This window comes from Cervus elaphus, chromosome 16, assembly GCF_910594005.1.
Source record: "Cervus elaphus chromosome 16, mCerEla1.1, whole genome shotgun sequence".
In the NCBI taxonomy this organism is placed as follows: Eukaryota; Metazoa; Chordata; class Mammalia; order Artiodactyla; family Cervidae; genus Cervus; species Cervus elaphus.
In genome coordinates, this window is record NC_057830.1 from 27,193,052 (window position 1) to 27,213,726 (window position 20,675).

The 20,675-nt window shown below is 40.0% G+C and overlaps 1 protein-coding gene and 1 non-coding gene across 2 annotated transcripts in view; one reads left to right on the forward strand and one right to left on the reverse strand.

The window, feature by feature from the left end:
• Positions 1-20,671, reverse strand: part of LOC122710226 (centromere protein P) — a 225,125-nt gene extending 204,454 nt beyond the window's left edge. The window contains exons 1-2 of the mRNA XM_043927884.1: positions 20,300-20,671; positions 817-998 (exon numbers count right to left, since the gene is read on the reverse strand). Of these exons, the coding sequence (XP_043783819.1) occupies positions 817-998; positions 20,300-20,406 (289 nt within the window). The 5' untranslated portion in view covers positions 20,407-20,671. The remainder of the gene's footprint in view (positions 1-816; positions 999-20,299) is intronic.
• On the forward strand, positions 12,033-12,138 carry LOC122673090. Its single transcript, XR_006334581.1, has one exon. It is a non-coding gene; the product is annotated as a U6 spliceosomal RNA (small nuclear RNA).
• Positions 20,672-20,675: the final 4 nt, after the last annotated feature.

The following is a 20,675-nucleotide window of genomic DNA, read 5'->3' on the forward strand; positions in this document are numbered from 1 at the left end:
ACAGTAAAACTTCCCTCTCCATACTCTCTGTATTCCAACTATTCAAGTACCTGAAGTGTCTAAATCTCATTACTCATTTCTACATGTAATTCCACTGAAGTGAGCTGTCCATGACCTTCGAAGTATCACTCTCCCTCTCCCCAATCAGGAGGGTTATTTCTGTAGGAAAATCAGGAAGCATTTCATAAAATGATTCCTTCTTCTAAACAAAGACCCCAACATACAACTATGAGCTGAATTAGCTTCTCTTTACTTGTTAGTGTATCACAGATTTTTAGTAATTAATATAACATTAGTCACTGGGACCAGAAACCCTCCTCTGCCAAATGATCCAGTTCTTGAAATATCTGAGTATGAGAGGTGACACAGTTCTCATGTCAGTAGTGAACAACAGCTAAGATTTATAAACTAATAGTGCTATTTTCCTTAAAATCACTTATCTCTGTTACTTGACTATTCAGATACTTAAAGAGAGACCATGTCTTCTTTAATATCTACATCAGGCAGCTTTTAAGAATATTACATACATTGTAAAGTTCAATAGACACCTGACAAACAAGTTTACCATAACCACACATGCAAATCGTTACCTTGCAGAATTTATTTCAATGATAAGAAAACTAATTTTCTATGCATAATAAGGTAAACCTCAACACTACTTGCTGATTGAAATTAATGCTTGCTCTGGAAATGCCCTGCTAGTCTAATGGTTGACTCAACACTTTCACTGCTGTGAGACCAGGATCAATCACTCAATGGAAAACTAAAATTAAGATTCTGCAAGCCATGTGGTGCAGCCAAAAGAAAAAGACTTACTCTTTTCTGCCATCTCAGTGCTAGTTAAGTCTTCTGTCTTCTTGCAATAATTTCTTATACTGATACCAGTAAGTCCACTTAGAAATTGAAGTTCGGATTCTAAACTTTCAAGATGACTTCTCAGATCTTTTGACGATCTCCATTCTTCAGAATCTGATTGGTATGTTTCTTGAAATGATTTCCTAAAAAACACAAAACACAAATAGTTACTCCAATGAAGAAACTACTAACAAGTGTTTCAACTAACATCTATAAATTTCTTCAAATCATTCCCATTTTATCCTTCTTATTCTCTTCCCATTAAAACACTAGTAGGATTTTTCTTAAAATTAGTGTGGTTACTAACACTGCAGCCATTAATCTCAATATAAAACATCCTAACCAAGCAGATGGAGAAGGCAATGGCACCCCACTCCAGTATTCTGGCCTGGAAAATCCTATGGATGGAGGAGCCTGGTTGGCTACAGTCCATGGGGTTGCTAAGAGTCGGACACGACTAAGCGACTTCACTCTCACTTTTCACTTTCATGCATTGGAGAAAGAAACGGCAACCCACTCCAGTGTTTTTGCCTGGAGAATGCCAGGGATGGGGGAGCCTGGTGGGCTGCCATCTCTGGGGTCAAACAGAGGTGGACATGACTGAAGTGACTTAGCAGAAGCAACCAAGCAGAGGTGGCAAGAATACACAGAACTGTACAAAAAAGATCTTGATGACCCAGATAATCATGACGGAGTGATCACTGACCTAGAGCCAGACATCCTGGAATGTGAAGTCAAGTGGGCCTAGGAAGCATCACTACAAACAAAGCTAGTGGAGGTGATAGAATTCCAGTTGAGTTATTTCAAATCCTAAAAGATGATGTTGTGAAAGTGCTGCACTCAATATATCAGCAAATTTGGAAACTCAGCAGGGGCCATAGGACTGCAAAAGGTCAGTTTTCATTCCAATCCCTAAGCAAGGCAATGCCAAAGAATGCTCAAACTACTGCACAACTGCACTCATCTCAAACACTACTAAAGGAATGCTCAAAATTCTCCAAGCCAGGTTTCAGCAATACATGAACCATGAACATCCAGATGTTCAAGCTGGTTTTAGAAAAGGCAGAGGAACCATAGATCAAATTGCCAACATCCACTGGATCATCAAAAAAGCAAGAGAGTTCCAGAAAAACATCTATTTCTGCTTTATTGACTATGCCAAAGCCTATGACTGTGTGGATTACAATAAACTGTGGAAAATTCTGAAAGAGATAGGAATACCAGACCACCTGACCTGCCTCTTGAGAATCCTATATGCAGGTCAGGAAGCAACAGTTAGAACTGGACATGGAACAACAGACTGGTTCCAAATCAGAAAAGGAGTACGTCAAGGCTGTATATTGTCACCCTGCTTATTTAACTTATATGCAGAGTACATCATGAGAAACGCTGGGCTGGAAGAAGCACAAGCTGGAATCAAGATTGCCAGGAGGAATATCAATAACCTCAGATATGCAGATGACACCACCCCTATGGCAGAAAGTGAAGAAGAACTAAAAATCCTCTTGATAAAAGTGAAGGAGGAGAGTGAAAAAGTTGGCTTAAAGCTCGACATTCAGAAAACTAAGATCATGGCACCCGGTCCCATCACTTCATGGCAAATAGATGAGGAAACAGGGAAACAGTGGCTGACTTTATTTTTCTGGGCTCCAAAATCACTGCAGATGGTGATTGCAGCCTTGAAATTAAAAGACTCTTACTTCTTGGAAGGAAAGTTATGACTAATCTAGACAGCATATTAAAAAGCAGAGACATCACATTGCCAACAAAGGTCCGTCTTAGTCAACGCTATGGTTTTTCCAGTGGTCATGTATGGATGTCAGGGTTGGAGTATAAAGAAAGCTGAGTGCAGAACAATTGATGCTTTTCAACTGTGGTGTTGGATAAGACTCTTGAGAGTCCCTTGGACTGCAAGGATATCCAACCAGTCCATCCTAAAGGAGATCAGTCCTGGGTGTTCATTGGAAGGACTGATGTTGAAGCTGAAACTCCAATACTTTGGCTACCTGATGAGAAGAGCTGACTTATTGGAAAAGGCCCTGATGCTAGGAAAGATTAAGGGCAAGAGGAGAAGGGGACAACAGAGGATGAGAAATTAATTTCTAAAATATACAGGGAGCTCATACAACTCAATAGCAGAAAAACAAACAACCCAATCAAAGAGTGGGTAAAAGACCTAAACAGGCATTTCTCCGAAAAAGACATACAGATGAGATATTCTTGGGACATTGAAGAGTATGGGGAGAGGAAAATTACAGAGGAAATACAAACAGCATGATCTCTAAACAACACTGTAATCAAATATTCTTCATTGAGAATATATAGCTCTATTTTCCTTGAAAAAGAGTAAAATTTCAGCAAATAATTGAGTTAAATTGTATTTTATTTTTTGTAATCCTTTATTGTCACCAGGCTCTCAGCCACATTTCTATACTGTTGACTTCCACTGTCTTACAACATACTTTCCTTGCCTTCTGGGGCATGATTATCCTGATTCTCACTTTACATCTTGGGTCTCTCATTGTCCATGCATGTTGTCTCCAATGTCAGAAGAAAATCCTGACAATCTTGCCTCTGCTCTTCGAAATATGCATCCTCTCATTCTAGAAAAATGTTTGATGATTAATCTCAGCTCTTTTAGGCCAGTACTTGTGAATCAGACTTTCAATCATCTCTCTTCTAGCTGCAAGGTAGATTGAGCTTGATATCGTTCAGTTGCTCAGTCCTGTCCGACTCTCTGTGACCCAAAGGACTGTAGTACAATAGGTTTCCCTGTCCTTCACTATCTCCCAGAGTTTGCTCAAACTAATGGCCATTGAGATGGTGATGTCATCCTCTAACACACTCTTCTCCTTCTGCCCTCAATCTTTTCCAGCATCAAGGTCTTTTCCAGTGTTGGGTTGAACTAATATTTCATTGTAATTTTGATTTGCATTTCTCTAATAATGAGTGATACTGAGCACCTCTTTATATGTTTATTAGCCATCTGTATGTCTTTTTCGGAGAAATGCCTGTTTAGGTCTTTTACCCACTCTTTGATTGGGTTGTTTGTTTTTCTGCTATTGAGTTGTATGAGCTCCCTGTATATTTTGGAAATTAATTCTTTGTTGGTTGTTTCATATTGATTATTTTCTTCCATTCTGAGGGCTGTCTTTTTACCTTGTTTATAGTTTCCTTTGCTGTGCAGAAGCTTTTAAGTTTAATTAGGTACCAGTTATATATTTTTGCTTTTATTTCCACTATTCCAGGAGGTGGGTCATAAAAGATCTTGCTGTGATTTATGTAAGAGCAAGCATCTTTTAATTTCATGGCTGCAAGCACCATTCACAGTGATTTTGGAGTCCAAGAAAAAATAAAACCTGTCACTGTTTGCATTTCTTCCCCATCTGTTGCAATGATTTTGGAGCCCAAGAAAAAAGAAAATCTGTCCTTCCAATGAATATTAAGGACTGATTTAGGTAATGTCTCTGCTTTAAAACATGCTGTCTGGGTTAGTCACATCTTTTCTTCCAAGGAACAAGCCTCTTTCAATTTCATAGTTGCAGTCAATGTTCACAGTGCTTTTGGAGCCCAAGAAAATAAAGTCTTTCGCAGTTTCCATTGTTTCCCCCATCTATTTGCCATGAAGTGATGGGACCAGAAGCCAGGATCTTCATTCTTAGAATGCTGAGTTTTAAATCAGCTTTTTCATTCTCCTCTTTCACTTTCATCAAGAGGCTATTCAGTTCCTCTTCGCTTTCTGTCATAAGGGTGGTATCATCTGCATATCTGAGGTTACTGATATTTCTCCCAGCAATCTTGATTCTAGCTTGTGTTTCATCCAGACCGGCACTTTGCATGATGTACTCTGCATATAAGTTAAATTAGCAGGGCGACAAGACACATCCTTGACAGACTCCTTTCCCAATTCTGAACGAGTCTGTTGTTCCATGTCTGGTTCTAACTGTTGCTTCTTGACCTACATACAGATTTCTGAGGAGGCAGGTAAAGGTGGTCTGGTATTTCCAACTCATTAAAATTTTTCCAGTTACTTGTGATCCACACAGTCAAAGGTTTTAGTGTAGTTAATGAAGCAGAGTGCTCCAGTCCTATGTTGCTTCAGTCCTGTCTGACTCTTTGCAACCTTATGGACTGTAGACCACCAGGCTCCTCTGCCCATGGAATTATCCAGGCAAGAATACTGGAGTGTGTTGTCATACCCTTCTCCAAGGGATCTTCCTCACCCAGGGATCAAACCTGTGTAACGTCTATGTGTATTGCCAACAGAAGTAGCTGTTCTTCTGGAATTCTCTTGCTTTTTCTATGATCCAATGAATGTTGGCAATTTGATCACTGGTTCCTCTGCCTTTTCTAAACTCAGCCAGTATGTCGGGAAGTTCTCAGTTTACATACTGCTGAAGCCTAGCTTGAAGGATTTTGAGCATTACCTTGCTAGCATGTGGGCTTCCATGGTAGCTCAGCTGGTAAAGAATCTGCCTGCAATGCAGAAGACTGATTTGATTCCTGGGTTGGGAAGATCCCTTTGAGAACAGATAGGCTACCCACTGCAGTATTCTTGGGCTTCCCTGGTGGCTCAGATGGAAAAGAATCCACCAGCAACACAGGAGACCTAGGTTGGATCCTTGGATTAGGAAGATCTCCTGGAGAAGGAATGGTTACTACTCTAGTATGTGGCCTGGAGAAGTTAACCAGAAATTTAGGTTAATGATCCTTTTATGCAACCAATCTAGAGAAGAGCATGGCTACCCACTTCAGTATTCTTCTCTGGAGAATCCCATGGACAGAGGATACTGGCAGGCTACAGTGCACGGGGGTTGCAAAGAGTTGGGACAACTGAGTGACTTTCACTTTGCTAGCATGCGAAATGAGCATAATTGTACGGTAGTTTGAACATTCTTTGGCATTGTGTTTCTTTGGGATTGGAAAGAAAACTGACTTTTACCAGTCTTATGCCACTGCTGAGCTTTCCAAATTTGATGACATGCTGAATGCAGCACTTTAACAGCATACTTATAGGATTTGAAATAGCTCAGTTGGAATTCCAGCATCTCCACTAGTTTTGTTCATAGTAATGTTTCCTAAGGACCCCTTGACTTCACATTCCAGGATGTCTGGCTCAAGGGGCCCACCTTTGCATGAAATGTTTCCTTGGTATCTTCAATTTTCTTGGAGAGCTCTAGCTTTCCTATTCTATTGTTTTCCTCTATTTCTTTGCATTGTTCACCTAAGAAGGCTTTCTTATCTCTCCTTACTATTCTCTAGAACTCTGCATTAAGTTGGGTATATCTTTCCCTTTCTTCTCTGCCTTTGGTTTCTCTTCTGAGGGAAAACAGCACTATGTTATTTGAAAGTGAATACTCTCTTTTTTTTCCATTGTTTCCTCATCTATCTGCCATGAAGTCATGGGACTGGATGCCATGATCTTACTTTTCTGAATGTTGAGTTTTAAGCCAACTTTTTCACTCTTTCACCTTCATCAAGAGGCTCTTTAGTTCTTTTTAGCTTCTAACAGAGTTTTGCCAAGAGAACGCACTGGTCACAGCAAACACCCTCATCCAACAACATAAGACAAGACTCTACACAAGGACATCACCAGATGGTCAATACTAAAATCAGACTGATTACATTCTTTGCAGCCGAAGATGGAAAAGCTCTACACAGTCAGCAAAAATAAGACCAGGACTGACTATGACTCAGATCATGAACTCCTATTGCCAAATTCAGACTTAAGTTGAAAAAAGTAAGGAAAACCACTAGACGATTCAGGTATGCCCTAAATCAAATCCCTTATGATTATACAGTGGAAGTGACAAATAGACTCAAGAGATTAGATCTGATAGACAGAGTCCTTGAAGAACTATGGACAGAGGTTCATGACACTGTACAGGAGGGAGTGATCAAGACCATCTGCAAGAAAAAGAAATGCAAAAAGGCAAAATGGTTGTCTGAGGAGTCCTTACAAATAGCCGAGAAAAGAAGAGAAGTGAAAGGCAAAGGAGAAAAGGAAAGATATACTCATTTGAATGCAGAGGTCCAAAGAAAAGCAAGAAGAGATAAGAAAGCCTTCCTCAGTGATCAGTGCAAAGAAACAGAGGAAAATAATAGAATGGGAATAATGGAAACAGTGAGAGAGTTTATTTTCTTGGGCTCAAAATTCACTGCAGATGGTGACCTCAGTCATGAAATTAAAAGATGCTTGCTCCTTGCAAGAAAAGCTATGACCAACCTAGACAGCATATTAAAAAGCAGAGACATTACTTTGCAAAAAAGATCCGTCTAGTTAAAGCTATGGTTTTTCCAGTAGTTATGTATGGATGTGAGAACTGGACTACAAAGAAAGCTAAGTGCCAAAGAATTGATGCTTTTGAACTGCGGTGAAGGAGAAGACTCTTGAGAGTCTCTTGGACAGCAAGGTGATCCAACCAGTCCATCCTAAAGGAAATCAGTCCTGAATATTCATTGGAAGGATCGATCCCGAAGCTGAAACTCCAATACTTCAGCCACCTGATGCAAAGAACTGATTCATTTGAAAAGACCCTGATGTTGGGAAAGACTGAAGGCAGGAGGAGAAGGGGACGACAGAGGATGAGATGGTTGGATGGTATCACCGACTCAATGGACATGAGTTTGAGTAAGCTCCGGGAGTTGGTGATGGACAAGGAAGCCTGGCGTGCTGCAGTCCATGGGGTCACAAAGAGTCAGACATGACTGAGCAACTGAACTGAGCTGACTCTCTTTTGTATTTACTATCATAGTTTGATTTCTAAAAATTAAATAGATAAAGCTAATGAAAAAAGAAAAGAGGTGATCTGCATATACATAAGTTCCTTCCAAGTGAATACTAAACAACGTCACAGCAAACTATGAATGAAAATTGATAAAGAGAACTAAGTAATCACACTAAAGGACAGACATGCAGAACTCCAGAAAGAAGATGTGGCTGAGAAAGGGAAAACTGGGGAGTTATTGGTTAAAGGGTACAAAGTTTCTCTTCGGTACAGTGAAATCATTTTATAGATGGATGATTGTATAATACTATGAACTAAACTATATACTTTAAAAGGGTTCAAATGGCAACTTTTATATTATATATATATTGCCAGGAGAAAAAAAAAAGATACCACATTGAAAATCACAGTAATCCAACTCTATGCCCCAACCAGTAATGCCGAAGAAGCTCAAGTTGAACTCTATGAAGATCTACAAGACCTTTTAGACCTTCTAGAATGAACACCCAAAAAAGATGTCCTTTTCATCATAGGGGACTGGAATGCAAAAGGAGGAAGTCAAGAGGTACCTGGAGTAACAAGTAAATTTGGCCTTGGAATACAAAATGAAGCAGGGCAAAGGCTAACAGAGTTTTGCCAAGAAAACGCACCGGTTCTCAACACCCTTTTTCAACGACACAAGAGTAGACTACACACGGACATCATCAGATGGTCAATACCGAAATCAGATTGATTATATTATTTGCAGCCAAAGATGGAGAAGCTCTATACAGTCAGCAAGAACAAGACCAGGAGTTGAGTATAGATCAGATCATGAATTCCTTATTGAAAAAGTCAGACTTAAATTGAAGAAAGTAGGGAAAACCACTAGACCATTCAGGTATGACCTAAATCAAATCCCCTACAATTATACAGTGGAAGTGACAAATAGATTCAAGGGATTAGATCTGATAGACAGAAGGCCTGAAAGCTATGGATGGAGGTTCATGACATTGTACAGAAGGCACTGATCAAGTCCATACCCAAGAAAGAGAAACGCAAAAAGGCAAAATGGTTGTCTGAGGAGGCCTTATAAGTAGCTGAGAAAAGAAGAGGAGCTAAAGACAAAGGAGAAAAGCAAAGATATATCCATCTAAATGCAGAGTTCCAAAGAATAGCAAGGAGAGATAAGAAAGTCTTCTTCAGTGATCAATGCAAAGAAATAGAGGAAAATAATAGAATGGGAAAGACTAGAGATCTCTTCAAGAAAATTAGAGATACCAAGGAAACATTTCATGCAAACATGGGCACAATAAAAGACCTAACAGAAATGATATGGACCTAACAGAAGCAGAAGATATTAAGAAGAGGTGGCAAGAATACAGAGAAGAACTATATAAAAAATATCTTCATGACCCAGAAAATCACAATGGTGTGATCACTCACCTTGAGCCAGATATCCTGGAACGAGAAATCAAGTGGGCGTCAGGAAGCATCACTACCAACAAAGCTAGAGGAGGTGATGGAATTCCAGTTGAGCTATTTCAAATCCTAAAAGATGATGCTGTGAAAGCACTGCACTCAATATATTAGCAAATTTGGAAACTCAGCAGTGGCCACAGGACTGGAAAAAGTCAGTTTTCATTCCAATCCCAAAGAAGGCAATGCCAAAGAATGCTCAAACTACCGCACAATTGCATTCATCTCACATGCTAGCAAAGTAATGCTCAAAATTCTCCAAGCCAGGCTTCAACAGTACATGAACAGTGAACTTCCAAATGTTCAAGCTGGATTTAGAAAAGACAGAGGAACCAGAAATCAAAGTGCCAACCTCCGCTGGATCATTGAAAAAGTAAGAGAGTTCCAGAAAAACATCTACTTTGGCCTTATTAATTACACCAAAGCCTTTGACTATGCAGATCACAACAAACTTTGGAAAATCCTTCAAGAGATGGGGAATACCAGACCACCTTACCTGCCTCCTGAGAAATCGGTGCAGGTCACAAAGCAACAGTTAGAACCCGACAGGGAACAGCAGACTGTTTCAAAATTGGGAAAGGAGTACATCAAGGCTGTGTATTGTCACCCTGCTTATTTAACTTATATTCAGAGTACATCATGCAAAATGCCGGGTTCAATGAAGCACAAGCAGGAATCAAGATTGCTGGGAGAAATATCAATAACCTCAGATACACAGATGACACCACCCTTATGGCAGAAAGCGAGGCACAACTAAAGAGCCTCTTGATGAAAGTGAAAGAGGACAGTGAAAAAGCTGGCTGAAAACTCTACATTCAAAAAACTAAGATCATGGTATCCAGTCTGATCATTTCATGGCAAGCAGATGGGGAAACAATGGAAACAATGAGAGATTTTATTTTTTTGGGCTCCAAAATCACTGCAGATGGTAACTGAATTTACCATGAAATTAATTACCATGAAATTAAAAGATGCTTACTCCTTGGAAGAAAAACTATGACCAACCTAGATAGCATATTAAAAAGCAGAGACATTACTTTGCCAACCAAGGTCCATCCAGTCAAAGCTATGGTTTTTCCAGTAGTCATGTATGGATGTGAGAGTTGGATTATAAAGAAAACTGAGTGCCGAAGAACTGATACTTTTGCACTGCGGTGGGGAGAAAACTCTTGAAAGTCCCTTGAACTGCAAGGGGATCCAACCAGTGAATCCTAAAGGAAATCAGTGCTTAATATTCAGTGGAAGGACTGATGGTGAAGCTGAAGCTCCAATACTTTGGCCACTTGATGTGAAGAACTGACTCCTTGGAAAAGACCCTGATATTGGGAAGACTGAAGGCAGGAGGAGAAGGGGATGACAGAGGATGAGACAATTGTATGGCATCACCGACTCGATGAACACTGAGTATGAGCAAGCTGTGGCAGTTGGCGATGTACAGGGAAGCCTAGAGTGCTACAGTCCATGGGGTCACAAAGGGTCAGACATGACTGAGTGACTGAACTTAAAAAAAGAAAACCTGCATATTCTCATTCGTAATAGTAATTTATTTTGAACAAAATACCATCGGTCCATTGCAATTAATGATGTTATTTTGAATGAACTGGGGTTATAGGTTTTATGGTTTTGTAGTTTATTATTTGTATATTTGCCTTAGTATCATATATTTTTTGCCCAAAACTAGGTGTTCACAAGAAGCCTTTTTTCTTTCAAAGCAAATCTACCCAAAGACTTCAGTTTAAAAGTCAATGATCTAGTCTGAAAGAGACACGTGCACCCCAATGTTCATCACAGCACTGTTTATAATAGCCAGGACATGGAAGCAACCTAGATGCCCATCAGCAGATGAATGGATAAGGAAGCTGTGGTACATATACACCATGGAATATTACTCAGCCGTCAAAAAGAATTCATTTGAATCAGTCCTAATGAGATGGATGAAACTGGAGCCCATTATACAGAGTGAAGTAAGCCAGAAAGATAAAGAACATTACAGCATACTAACACATATATATGGAATTTAGAAAGATGGTAACGATAACCCTATATGCAAAACGGAAAAAGAGACACAGAAATACAGAACAGACTTTTGAACTCTGTGGGAGAAGGTGAGGGTGGGATGTTTCAAAATTACAGCATGTATACTATCTATGGTGAAACAGATCACCAGCCCAGGTGGGATGCATGAGACAAGTGCTCGGGCCTGGTGCACTGGGAAGACCCAGAGGAATCGGGTGGAGAGGGAGGTGGGAGGGGAGATCGGGATGAGGAATAAGTGTAAATCTATGGCTGATTCATATCAATGTATGACAAAACCCACTGAAATGTTGTGAAGTAATTAGCCTCCAACTAATAAAAAAATTAAAAAAAAAAAAAAACTGAAAAAAAAAAAAAAAAAAGTCAATGATCTATGATTCTATGAAGATGGCAAAGTAGGAAGAACCAGGAATCTACTCCCCAGTTAGGCAGCAACTGCAGTGGCAGAATCTGTCTAATATAACTTTTTTAGAACTCAGGAGACTGCTGAAAGCTTGCAACTTCACAGAGAATGCTTAAATGTAAATACAGTAAATTCGGGGCAATTTCAGCTCTTAGTAGAGTAGTAACTACCCATGCCTACTCCAAAAACACGGCAGGGCACTGTGCACATATTCTGGGAGCAGTTTGCATACAGCTTAGGGGAGCAAGGATGGGCAAAAAGGACTGTCCCCTAAATACTGGGTATATGTGCTTCAACTGCTGATTGCTGCTTCTGGTCACAGAGATGGAGACAAAGAGGTGGGGAGTTTTTGTTTCAAGCCCCTACCCTCTGACTGAGATAAATTTAAGGATATTAAAAGAGCTGCTGCTTTTTGTTTCCCACCTTCATTTTTATCTTACCTTTTTAGGCTTCAGACATTAAAGACTAGGACATGCAAAAATCCAACTAAATATATGGGGAAAATCAGAAAATGATGTACATACTGAAGGAAAAGCTCAGAAAAGACATAATTAGTGCTCACTTTGGTGGCACAAATGCTAAATTGGAACAATACAGAGAAGACTAGTAATCCCCCTGCACAAGGATGACATACAGATTCATGAGGCATTCTGTTTTTTAATGATATGGTTCAATAAAGTATAAGGCACAAATAACAAAAAAAAGTTAAAACAATAACAAAAAAGTACAAATATTGGGGAAGGCGGGGAGAATCTGATTTCTAGAGTTACTACAGTATTAAATTAAAATGTCTAGTGTTCAATAAATATTACAAAGCATACAAAAAAAAAAATATGGCACACTCAAAGGAAAAAAAAATATTCAAATGAACCTGTCCCTAAAAAAGACTTACTGGCAGATATATCAGACAAAGACTTTAAAATAGAAGTCTTAAAGGTACTCAAAGAAATACAGGAAGATCTGTAGAAAGTTAAGAAAATGATGTGTAAAAAGAAACCAAAAGAATTTCAGGAGCTGAAAAGTATAATAAAAAAAATGAAAAATTCACTAGAGGAATTCAAATGCAGATTTAAGAGTAGAGAAGCATGCATCAGTGAACTTGAAGAGAAGATAATGGCTATGCAGACTGAGGAACAGGAAGTAAAACACTGAAGAAACTCGAACACAGCCTAAGGGACCAGCGAGGATACAACCATAAGGACCAATGTATGCATCACAGAAGTACCAGTAGGAAAAGCAAGAGGAAAAGGGAAAGAGAGACTACTTGAAGAAATAACGGTGAAAAATGTCCCTATTTGATGAGTGACATGAATTCAAAAAGCTCACCTAATTCTACCAAGAGTTTAGAGAAGAGCTAACATATATCCTGCTTAAACCCTTCTAGAAAATTGCAGAGGAAGGAAAATTCCCAACCCATTCTACAAGGCTACCATCACCCTAGTACCAAAACCAGACAAAGACACCACAAGAAAATTATAGGCCAATATTTCTGATGAACATAGATGCAAAAACCCTCGACAAAAGTCTAGTAAACAGAATCCAACAAGACATTAAAAGATTATACAGCATGATCAAGAGGGCTTTATCCTGAGTATGCAAAAATTCATCAATATACATAATAGATCAATCAATGTGATACACCATATTAACAAACTGAAAGATAAAAACCATATGATTACATCAATAGATGCAAAGAAATTTTTGAAAAAATGAAACACCCATTTATGATAAAAATTCTACAGAAAATAGGCACAGAAGGACATACTTCAACATCATAAAGGCCATATGCGCCAAACCCACAGCAAACATTTTTCTGAAAGGTGAAAAACTGAAAGCATTTCCTCTAAGATCAGGAACAGGGGTGCCCACTCTCGCCACTACTATTCAACATAGTTTTCGAAGTCCTAGTCACAGCAATCAGGAAAGAAAAAGAAATTAAAGGAGTCCAGATTGGAAAAGAACAAGTAAAACTTTCACTGTTTGCAGATGATATGACACTATACATAGAAAACTCTAAGGATGCCACCAGAAATTACTAGTTGCTGATCAGCTGCTCAGTCATGTCCAACTCTGAGACCCCACGAACTGCAGCTCACCAGGGTTCCCTGTCCTTTACCATCTCCCAGAGTTTGCTCAAATTCATGTTCATGGAGTTGATGATGCTTCTAACCATATCATCCTGTCACCCCCCTCTCCTCCTGCCCTCAATCTTTCCCAGCATCAGGGTCTTTTCCAATGAGTTGGCTCTTTACATTAGGTGGCCAAAGTATTGAAGCTTGAGCTTCAGCATCAGGCCTTCCAGTGAATATTCAGAGTTGATTTCCTTTAGGATTGACTGGTTTGATCTCCTTGCAGTCCAAGGGACTCTCAAGTCTTCCTTCTCCAGCACTACAGTTTGAAGACATCGATTCTTCAGTGCTCAGTCTTCTTTAAGATCAATGCTCACATCCATATATGACTACTGGAAAAATCACAGCTTTGACTGTGCAAACCTTTGTAGGCAAACAGCTGTCTCTGCTTTTTAATATGCTGTCTAGATCTGTCATATCTTTTCTTCCAAGGAGCAAGTATCTTTTCTATCTTTTTTTTTGCAAGTGTCTTTTAATATCATAGCTGCAGTCACCATCCACAGTGATTGTGGAGCCCAAGAAAATAAAGTCTGTCACTGTTTCCACTTTTTTCCCTTCTATTGGAATGGAGTGATGGGACCACATGCCGTGATCTTAGTTTTTTTAATGTTGAGTTTTATGCCAGCTTTTTCATTTTCATCAAGAGGCTCTGTAGTTTCTCTTTTTTTTTTAAGGGTGGTATCATCTGCATATCTGAGGTTATTGATATTTCTCCCAGCAATCTTGATTCCAGCTTCTGCTTCATCCGGCCTACATTTTGCATGATGTACTCTGCATAGAAATTAAATAAGCAGGATGACAGTACACAGCCTTGACAGATTCACTTCCCAAGTCTGAACCAGTCTGTTGTTCCATGTCCCATTCTAACTATTGCTTCTTGACCTACATACAGGCTTCTCAGGAGGCAGGTAAAGTGGTCAAGTATTCCCACCTCTTTAAGAATTTTCTAGTTTCTTGTGATCCACACAGTGAAAGGCTTTAGTGTAGTCAATGAAGCAGAGATAGATGTTTTTCTGGAATTCTCTTGCTTTCTCTATGATCCAATGAATGTTGGCAATTTGATTTCTGGCTCCTCTGCCTTTTCTAAATCCAGCTTGAACATCTGGACATTCTCGGTTCATGTACAATGGAAGCCTAGCTTGAAGGATTTTGAGCATTACCTTGCTAGCATGTGAAATGAATGCAACTGTGCAGTAGTCTGAACATTCTTTGAATTGCCCTTCTCTGGGATTAGAATGAAAACTGACCTTCTCCTGTCCTGTGACCACTGCTGAGTTTTCCATATTGGCTGGCATATTGAGTGCAGTACTTTCACAGAGTCATCTTTCAGGATTTTAAATAGCTCAACTGGAATTACTAGAGCTCGTAGTAAAAGCACAGAATGTAAAATTAATACACACAGAAATTCCTAGCATCCCTATAAACTAACAATGAAAAATTAGAAAGACAAATTAAGGAAACAATCCCATTTACCATAGCAACAAAAAGTATAAAATACCCAGAAATCAGTCTACCTGAACAGACAAGAGATCAGTATGCAGAAAATTATAAAACACTGATGAAAGAAATCAAAGACGACACAAATAGATGGCGAGATACACCATATTCTTGGACTGGAAGAATGAATATTGTGAAAATGACTATACTACCCAAAGCAATCTACAGATTCAATGCAATCCCCATCAAACTACCAACAGAATAGAACAAAAAATTATTTTCCACAGAACTAGAGCAAAAAATTTCACAATTTGTGTGGAAACGCAAAAAGCCTCAAAGAGCCAAAGAAATCTTGAGAAAGTAAAATGGAGCTGCAGTAATCAATCCTGCTGACTTCAGATTATATTACAAAGCAACATTCATCAAGACAGTCTAGTACTGGCACAAAAATAGAAAGACAGACCAATGGAACAAGACAGAAAGTCCAGAGATACACCCAAGCACCTATGGGCACCTTATCTCTGACAAAGGAGGCGAGAATATACAATGGAGAACAGACAACCTCTTCAATAACTAGTGCCAGGAAAACTGGACAGCTACATGTAGAAGAATGAAACTACAACACTTCTTAAGACCATACACAAAAACAAACTCAAAATGGATTAAAGAATTAAATGTAAGGCCAGAAATTATAAGCCTTTCAAAGAAAACATAGGTAATATACTCTTTGACATAAATCACAGCAAGATCCTCTTCAACTCACCTCTTAGAATAATGTAAATAAAAACAAAAATAAACAAATGGGATCTAATTAAAAGCTTTTGCACAGCAAAGGAAACAATAAACAAGATTAAAAGACAACTCTCAGAATATGAGAAAATAATTGCAAACAACTGACAGGATTAATACCAAAAAGCATATAAGCAGCTCATACAGCTCAGTATCAGAAAAACAAACAACCCAATCAAAAAACAGGGAGAAGACCTAAACAAACTTTTTGAAAGAAGACATACAGATGGCCAATAAACATGTGAAAAGATGCTCAACATCACTAATTGTTAGAGAACTGCAAATCAAAACTACAGTGAGGTATCACCTCACACCTGTCAGAACGGCCATCATCAAAAAATCTACAAGCAATAAATGCTAGAGAGGGTGTGGAGTAAAGGGAACCCTCTTACACAGTTGGTGGGAATGTAAACTGACACAGCCACTATGGATAATAGTATGGAGAGTCTTTAAAAACTAGGAGTAAAACTATCATGACCCAGCAATCTTACTACTGGGTATATACCTTGAGAAAATCATAACTGAAAAAGACATGCACCCCAATGTTCACAGCAGCACTGTTTACAATAGCTAGGACATGGAAGCAACCTAGATGTCCATTAGCAGATGAATGGATAAAGAAGATGTGGTACATATATACAATGAAACATTACTCAAGTATAAAGGGAACAAATTTGAGTCAGTTCTTGTGAGGTGGATAAACCTAGAACCTGTTATACAGAGTGAAGTAAGTCATAAAGAGAAAAACAACCAAAATCACAGAAGACTAACCAAACTGATCGCATAGATCACAACCTTGTCTAACTCAGTGAAACTATGAGCCATGCTATGTAGGGCCCAAGATGGACAAGCCATGGTGAAGAGTTCTGACAAAACGTGGTCCACTGGAGAAGAGAATGGCAGACCACTTCAGCATTCTTGCCTTAAGAACCTCATGAACAGTGTGAAAAGGCAAAAAGATATAACACTGAAAGATGAACTCCCCAGGTCAAGAGGTGCCCAATACACTAAGAGAGAACAGAGAAATAGCTCCAGAAGACATAAAAAAGCTGAGCCAAATCTGAAACAATGCTCAACTGTGGATGTGTCTGGTGGTGGAAGTATAGTTCAATGCTGTCAAGAACAACATCGCATAGGAACCTGGAATGTTAGGTTAATGAATCAAGGTAAATTGGAAGTGGTCAAACAGGAGGAGGTGGCAAGAGTGAACATCAACAATTTAGGAATCAGTGAACTAAATGGACAGCAATGGCCAAATTCAATTCAGATGACCACGATATCTACTACTGTGGGCAAGAATACCTTGGAAGAAATAGAGTAGCCCTCATAGTCAACAAAAGAGTCTGAAATGCAGTACTCAGGTGCAATCTCAAAAATGACAGAATGATCTCTGTTCATTTCCAAGGCAAACCATTCAATAGAGCAATAATCCAAGTCTATGCCCCAATCACTAATGCTGAAGAAGCTGAAGTTGAACAGTTCTATGAAGACCAGCAAGACCTTCTAGAACTAACACCAAAAAAAGATGTCTTTTTCATCATAGGGAACTGGAATGCAAAAGGAGGAAGTCAAGAGATACCTGGAGTAACAGGCAAGTGTGGCCTTGGAGAACAAAATGAAGCAGGGCAAAGGCTAACAGGGTTATGCCAAGAGAACACACTGGTCATAGCAAACACCCTGTTCCAACAACACAAGAGTACACTCTAAACATGGACATCACCAGATGGTCAGTCAGTACTGAAATCAAATTGATAATATTCTTTGTAGCCAAAGATGGAGAAGCTCTATACAGTCAGCAAAAACAAGACGGGGAGTTGACTGTGGCTCAGATCATGAACTCCTTATTGCAAAATCCAGACTTAAATTGAAAAGTAGAGAAAACCACTAGGCCATTGAAGTATGACCTAAATCAAGTAAAGTGAATTCGCTCAGTTGTGTCTAACTCTTTGCGACCCCATGGACTGTAGCCTACCAGGCTCCTCAATCCATGGAATTTTTCAGGCAAGAGTACTGGAGTGGGTTGCCATTTCTTTCTCCAGGGTATCTTCCTTACCCAGGGATCGAACCTGGGTCTCCCGCATTGCAGGCAGACACTTTACCGTCTGAGCCACCAGGGAAGCAAATCCCTTACGATTACAGAGTGGAAGTGACAAATAGATTCAAGGGATTAGATCTAATAGACAGAGTGCCTGAAAAACTATAGATGGAGGTTCATAATACTGTACAGGAGGCGATGATCAAAACCATTCCCAAGAAAAAGAAATGCAAAAAGGCAAAATGGTTGTCTGAGGAGCTTTTACAAATAGCTGAGAGAAGAGAAGCTAAAGGCAAAGGAGAAAAGCAAAGATATATCCATCTAAATGCAGAGTTCCAAATAGCAAGGAGAGATAAGAAAGCCTTCCTCAGTGATCAATGCAAAGAAACAGACGAAAACAATAGAATGGGAAAGACTAGAGATCTCTTCAAGAAAATTAGAGATACCAAGGGAACATTTCATGCAAACATGGGCTCAATAAAGGACAGAAATGGTATGGACCTAACAGAAGCAGAAGAAATTAAGAAAAGGTGGCAAGAATACACAGAAGAACTGTACAAAAAAGATCTTCACGACCCAGATAATCATGATGGTATGATCAGTCACCTAGAGCCATATATCTTGGAGTGTGAAGTCAAGTCAACCTTAGGAAGCATCACTATGAACAAAGCTAGTGGAGGTGATGGAATTTCAGTTGAGTTATTTCAAATCCCAAAAGACGATGCTGTGAAATGCTGAACTCAATGTGCCAGCAAATATGGAAAACTCAGCAGTGGCCACAGGACAGGAAAAGGTCAGTTTTCATTCCAATCCCAAAGAAGGGCAATTCAAAGAATGTTCAAACTACCACACAATTGCACTTATTTCACACACTAGCCAGGAAATGCTCAAAATTCTTCAAGCCAGGCTACAAGAGTAAGTGAACCGAGAACTTCCAAATGTTCAAGCTGGATTTAGAAAAGGCAGAGGAACCAGAGATCAAACTGGCAACATCTATTGGATCATAGACAAAGCAAGAAAATTACAGAAAAACATCTATTTCTGCTTGATTGGCTACACTAAAGCCTTTGACTGTGTGGATCACAAGAGATGAGAACACCAGACCACCTTACCTGCCTCCTGAGAAACCAGTACAGGTCAAGAAGCAACAGTTAAAACCAGACATCGCACAACAGACTGTTGTTTGAAAACAACAATCTTCAACATTGGGAAAGGAGTATGTCAAGGCTGTATATTGTCACCCTGCTTATTTAACCTATATGCAGAGTATATCATGCGAAATGCCAGGTGGGATGAAGCACAAGCTGGAATCAAGACTGCCAGGAGAAATATCAATAACCTCAGATATGTAGAGGGCACCACCCTTAAAGCAGAAAGGGAAGAGGAACTGAAGAGCCTCGTGATGAAGGTGAAAGAGAAGAGTGAAAAATCTGGCTTAAAACTCAACATTCAGAAAATGAAGATCCTGGCATCTGGTCCCATCACTTCTTGGCAAATAAGATAGGATAGAGAAACAGTGGAAACCGTGACAGGCTTTATTTTCTTGGGCTCCAAAATCACTGTGCACAGTGACTGTAGCCATGTAATTAAAAGACACTTGCTCCTTGGAAGAAAAGCTTTGACAAATCTTGACAGCATATTAAAAGACAAAGACATTACTTTGCTTACAAAGGTCCATATAGCCAAAGCTATGTTTTTTCCAGGAGTCATGTATGGATGTGAGAGCTGGACAATAAAAAAGGCTGAGCGCTGAAGAACTGATGTCTTTGAATTGTGGTGCTGGAGAAGACTCTTGAGACTCCCTTGGACTGTAAGGAGATCAAACCAGTCGATCCTAAAGGAAATCAACCCTTAATATTCATTGGAGGGACTGATGTTGAGGCTGAAGCTCCAATACTTTAGCCACCTGATGAGAAGGCTGACTCATTAGAAAATACCGTGATGCTGGGAAAGACTGAAGGCAGGAGAAGGGGACGACACAGGACGAGATGATTGGATGGCATCACTGACTCAGTGGACATGAGTATGAACCAGCTCCAGGAGTTGGTGAAGGACAGGAAAGCCTGGCGTGCTGCAGTCCATGCCGTCGCAAGGAGTCGGACAGGACTGAGCGACTGAAGAACAACTAGATACTGCTCATCATCAGTAAAGGGAAGATTACTAAGGAGATAACCAAGACTTTCACCCTGATTGTTACTAGTAAGAGAAAGAGAATATTTTAAAATGAAATGACCGCGGTTTAATCAATTAATATATAGTAATATGTTTACAACGGAGCCCATGCGTGGGCTTATCACTTGCACCCCTGTTGTTACAGACAGATGAGTTCCAGCCCACGTAAAGTGCTCCGGAAAAGTTTGTGGGGAGGTCCGGGGCGCCTCTAGTAAAGAGATCGTCACCCGCCTCACCAGATCTGAGGAATACCACGTACCGAACTTGAGAGTCGTCATCCCCGGGCGCCTGTGTCTCTATGCACGCCCGCCTCAAGGCAGTGATCTCGGCTTCCAAGGCGCGGGCCTTTGCCCGCTGGGAATCCATGGAGCTGTGCTGACTTGAAGCTGCCTGACTTGGGCGCGCCAGGTCTGGCTCTTGAAGCCTCGCGCGCTCCTGGAGCGAACCATTCCGGAACTCGGCGGGGGAGGCAAGGGAACGACGCGCAATTCCCGCGCCTACAACTCGGTCACGCAAGTGTCTCCGGCTCGTTGCCAACCCTGCGCAGTTTTCCACAGCTGTTCTCCAGCAGTCCTTACGCTTCAAGAGAGCTGAAATCCCTCTCGAAGCCCAAGGGCGCAGCTACCCACCCCGAC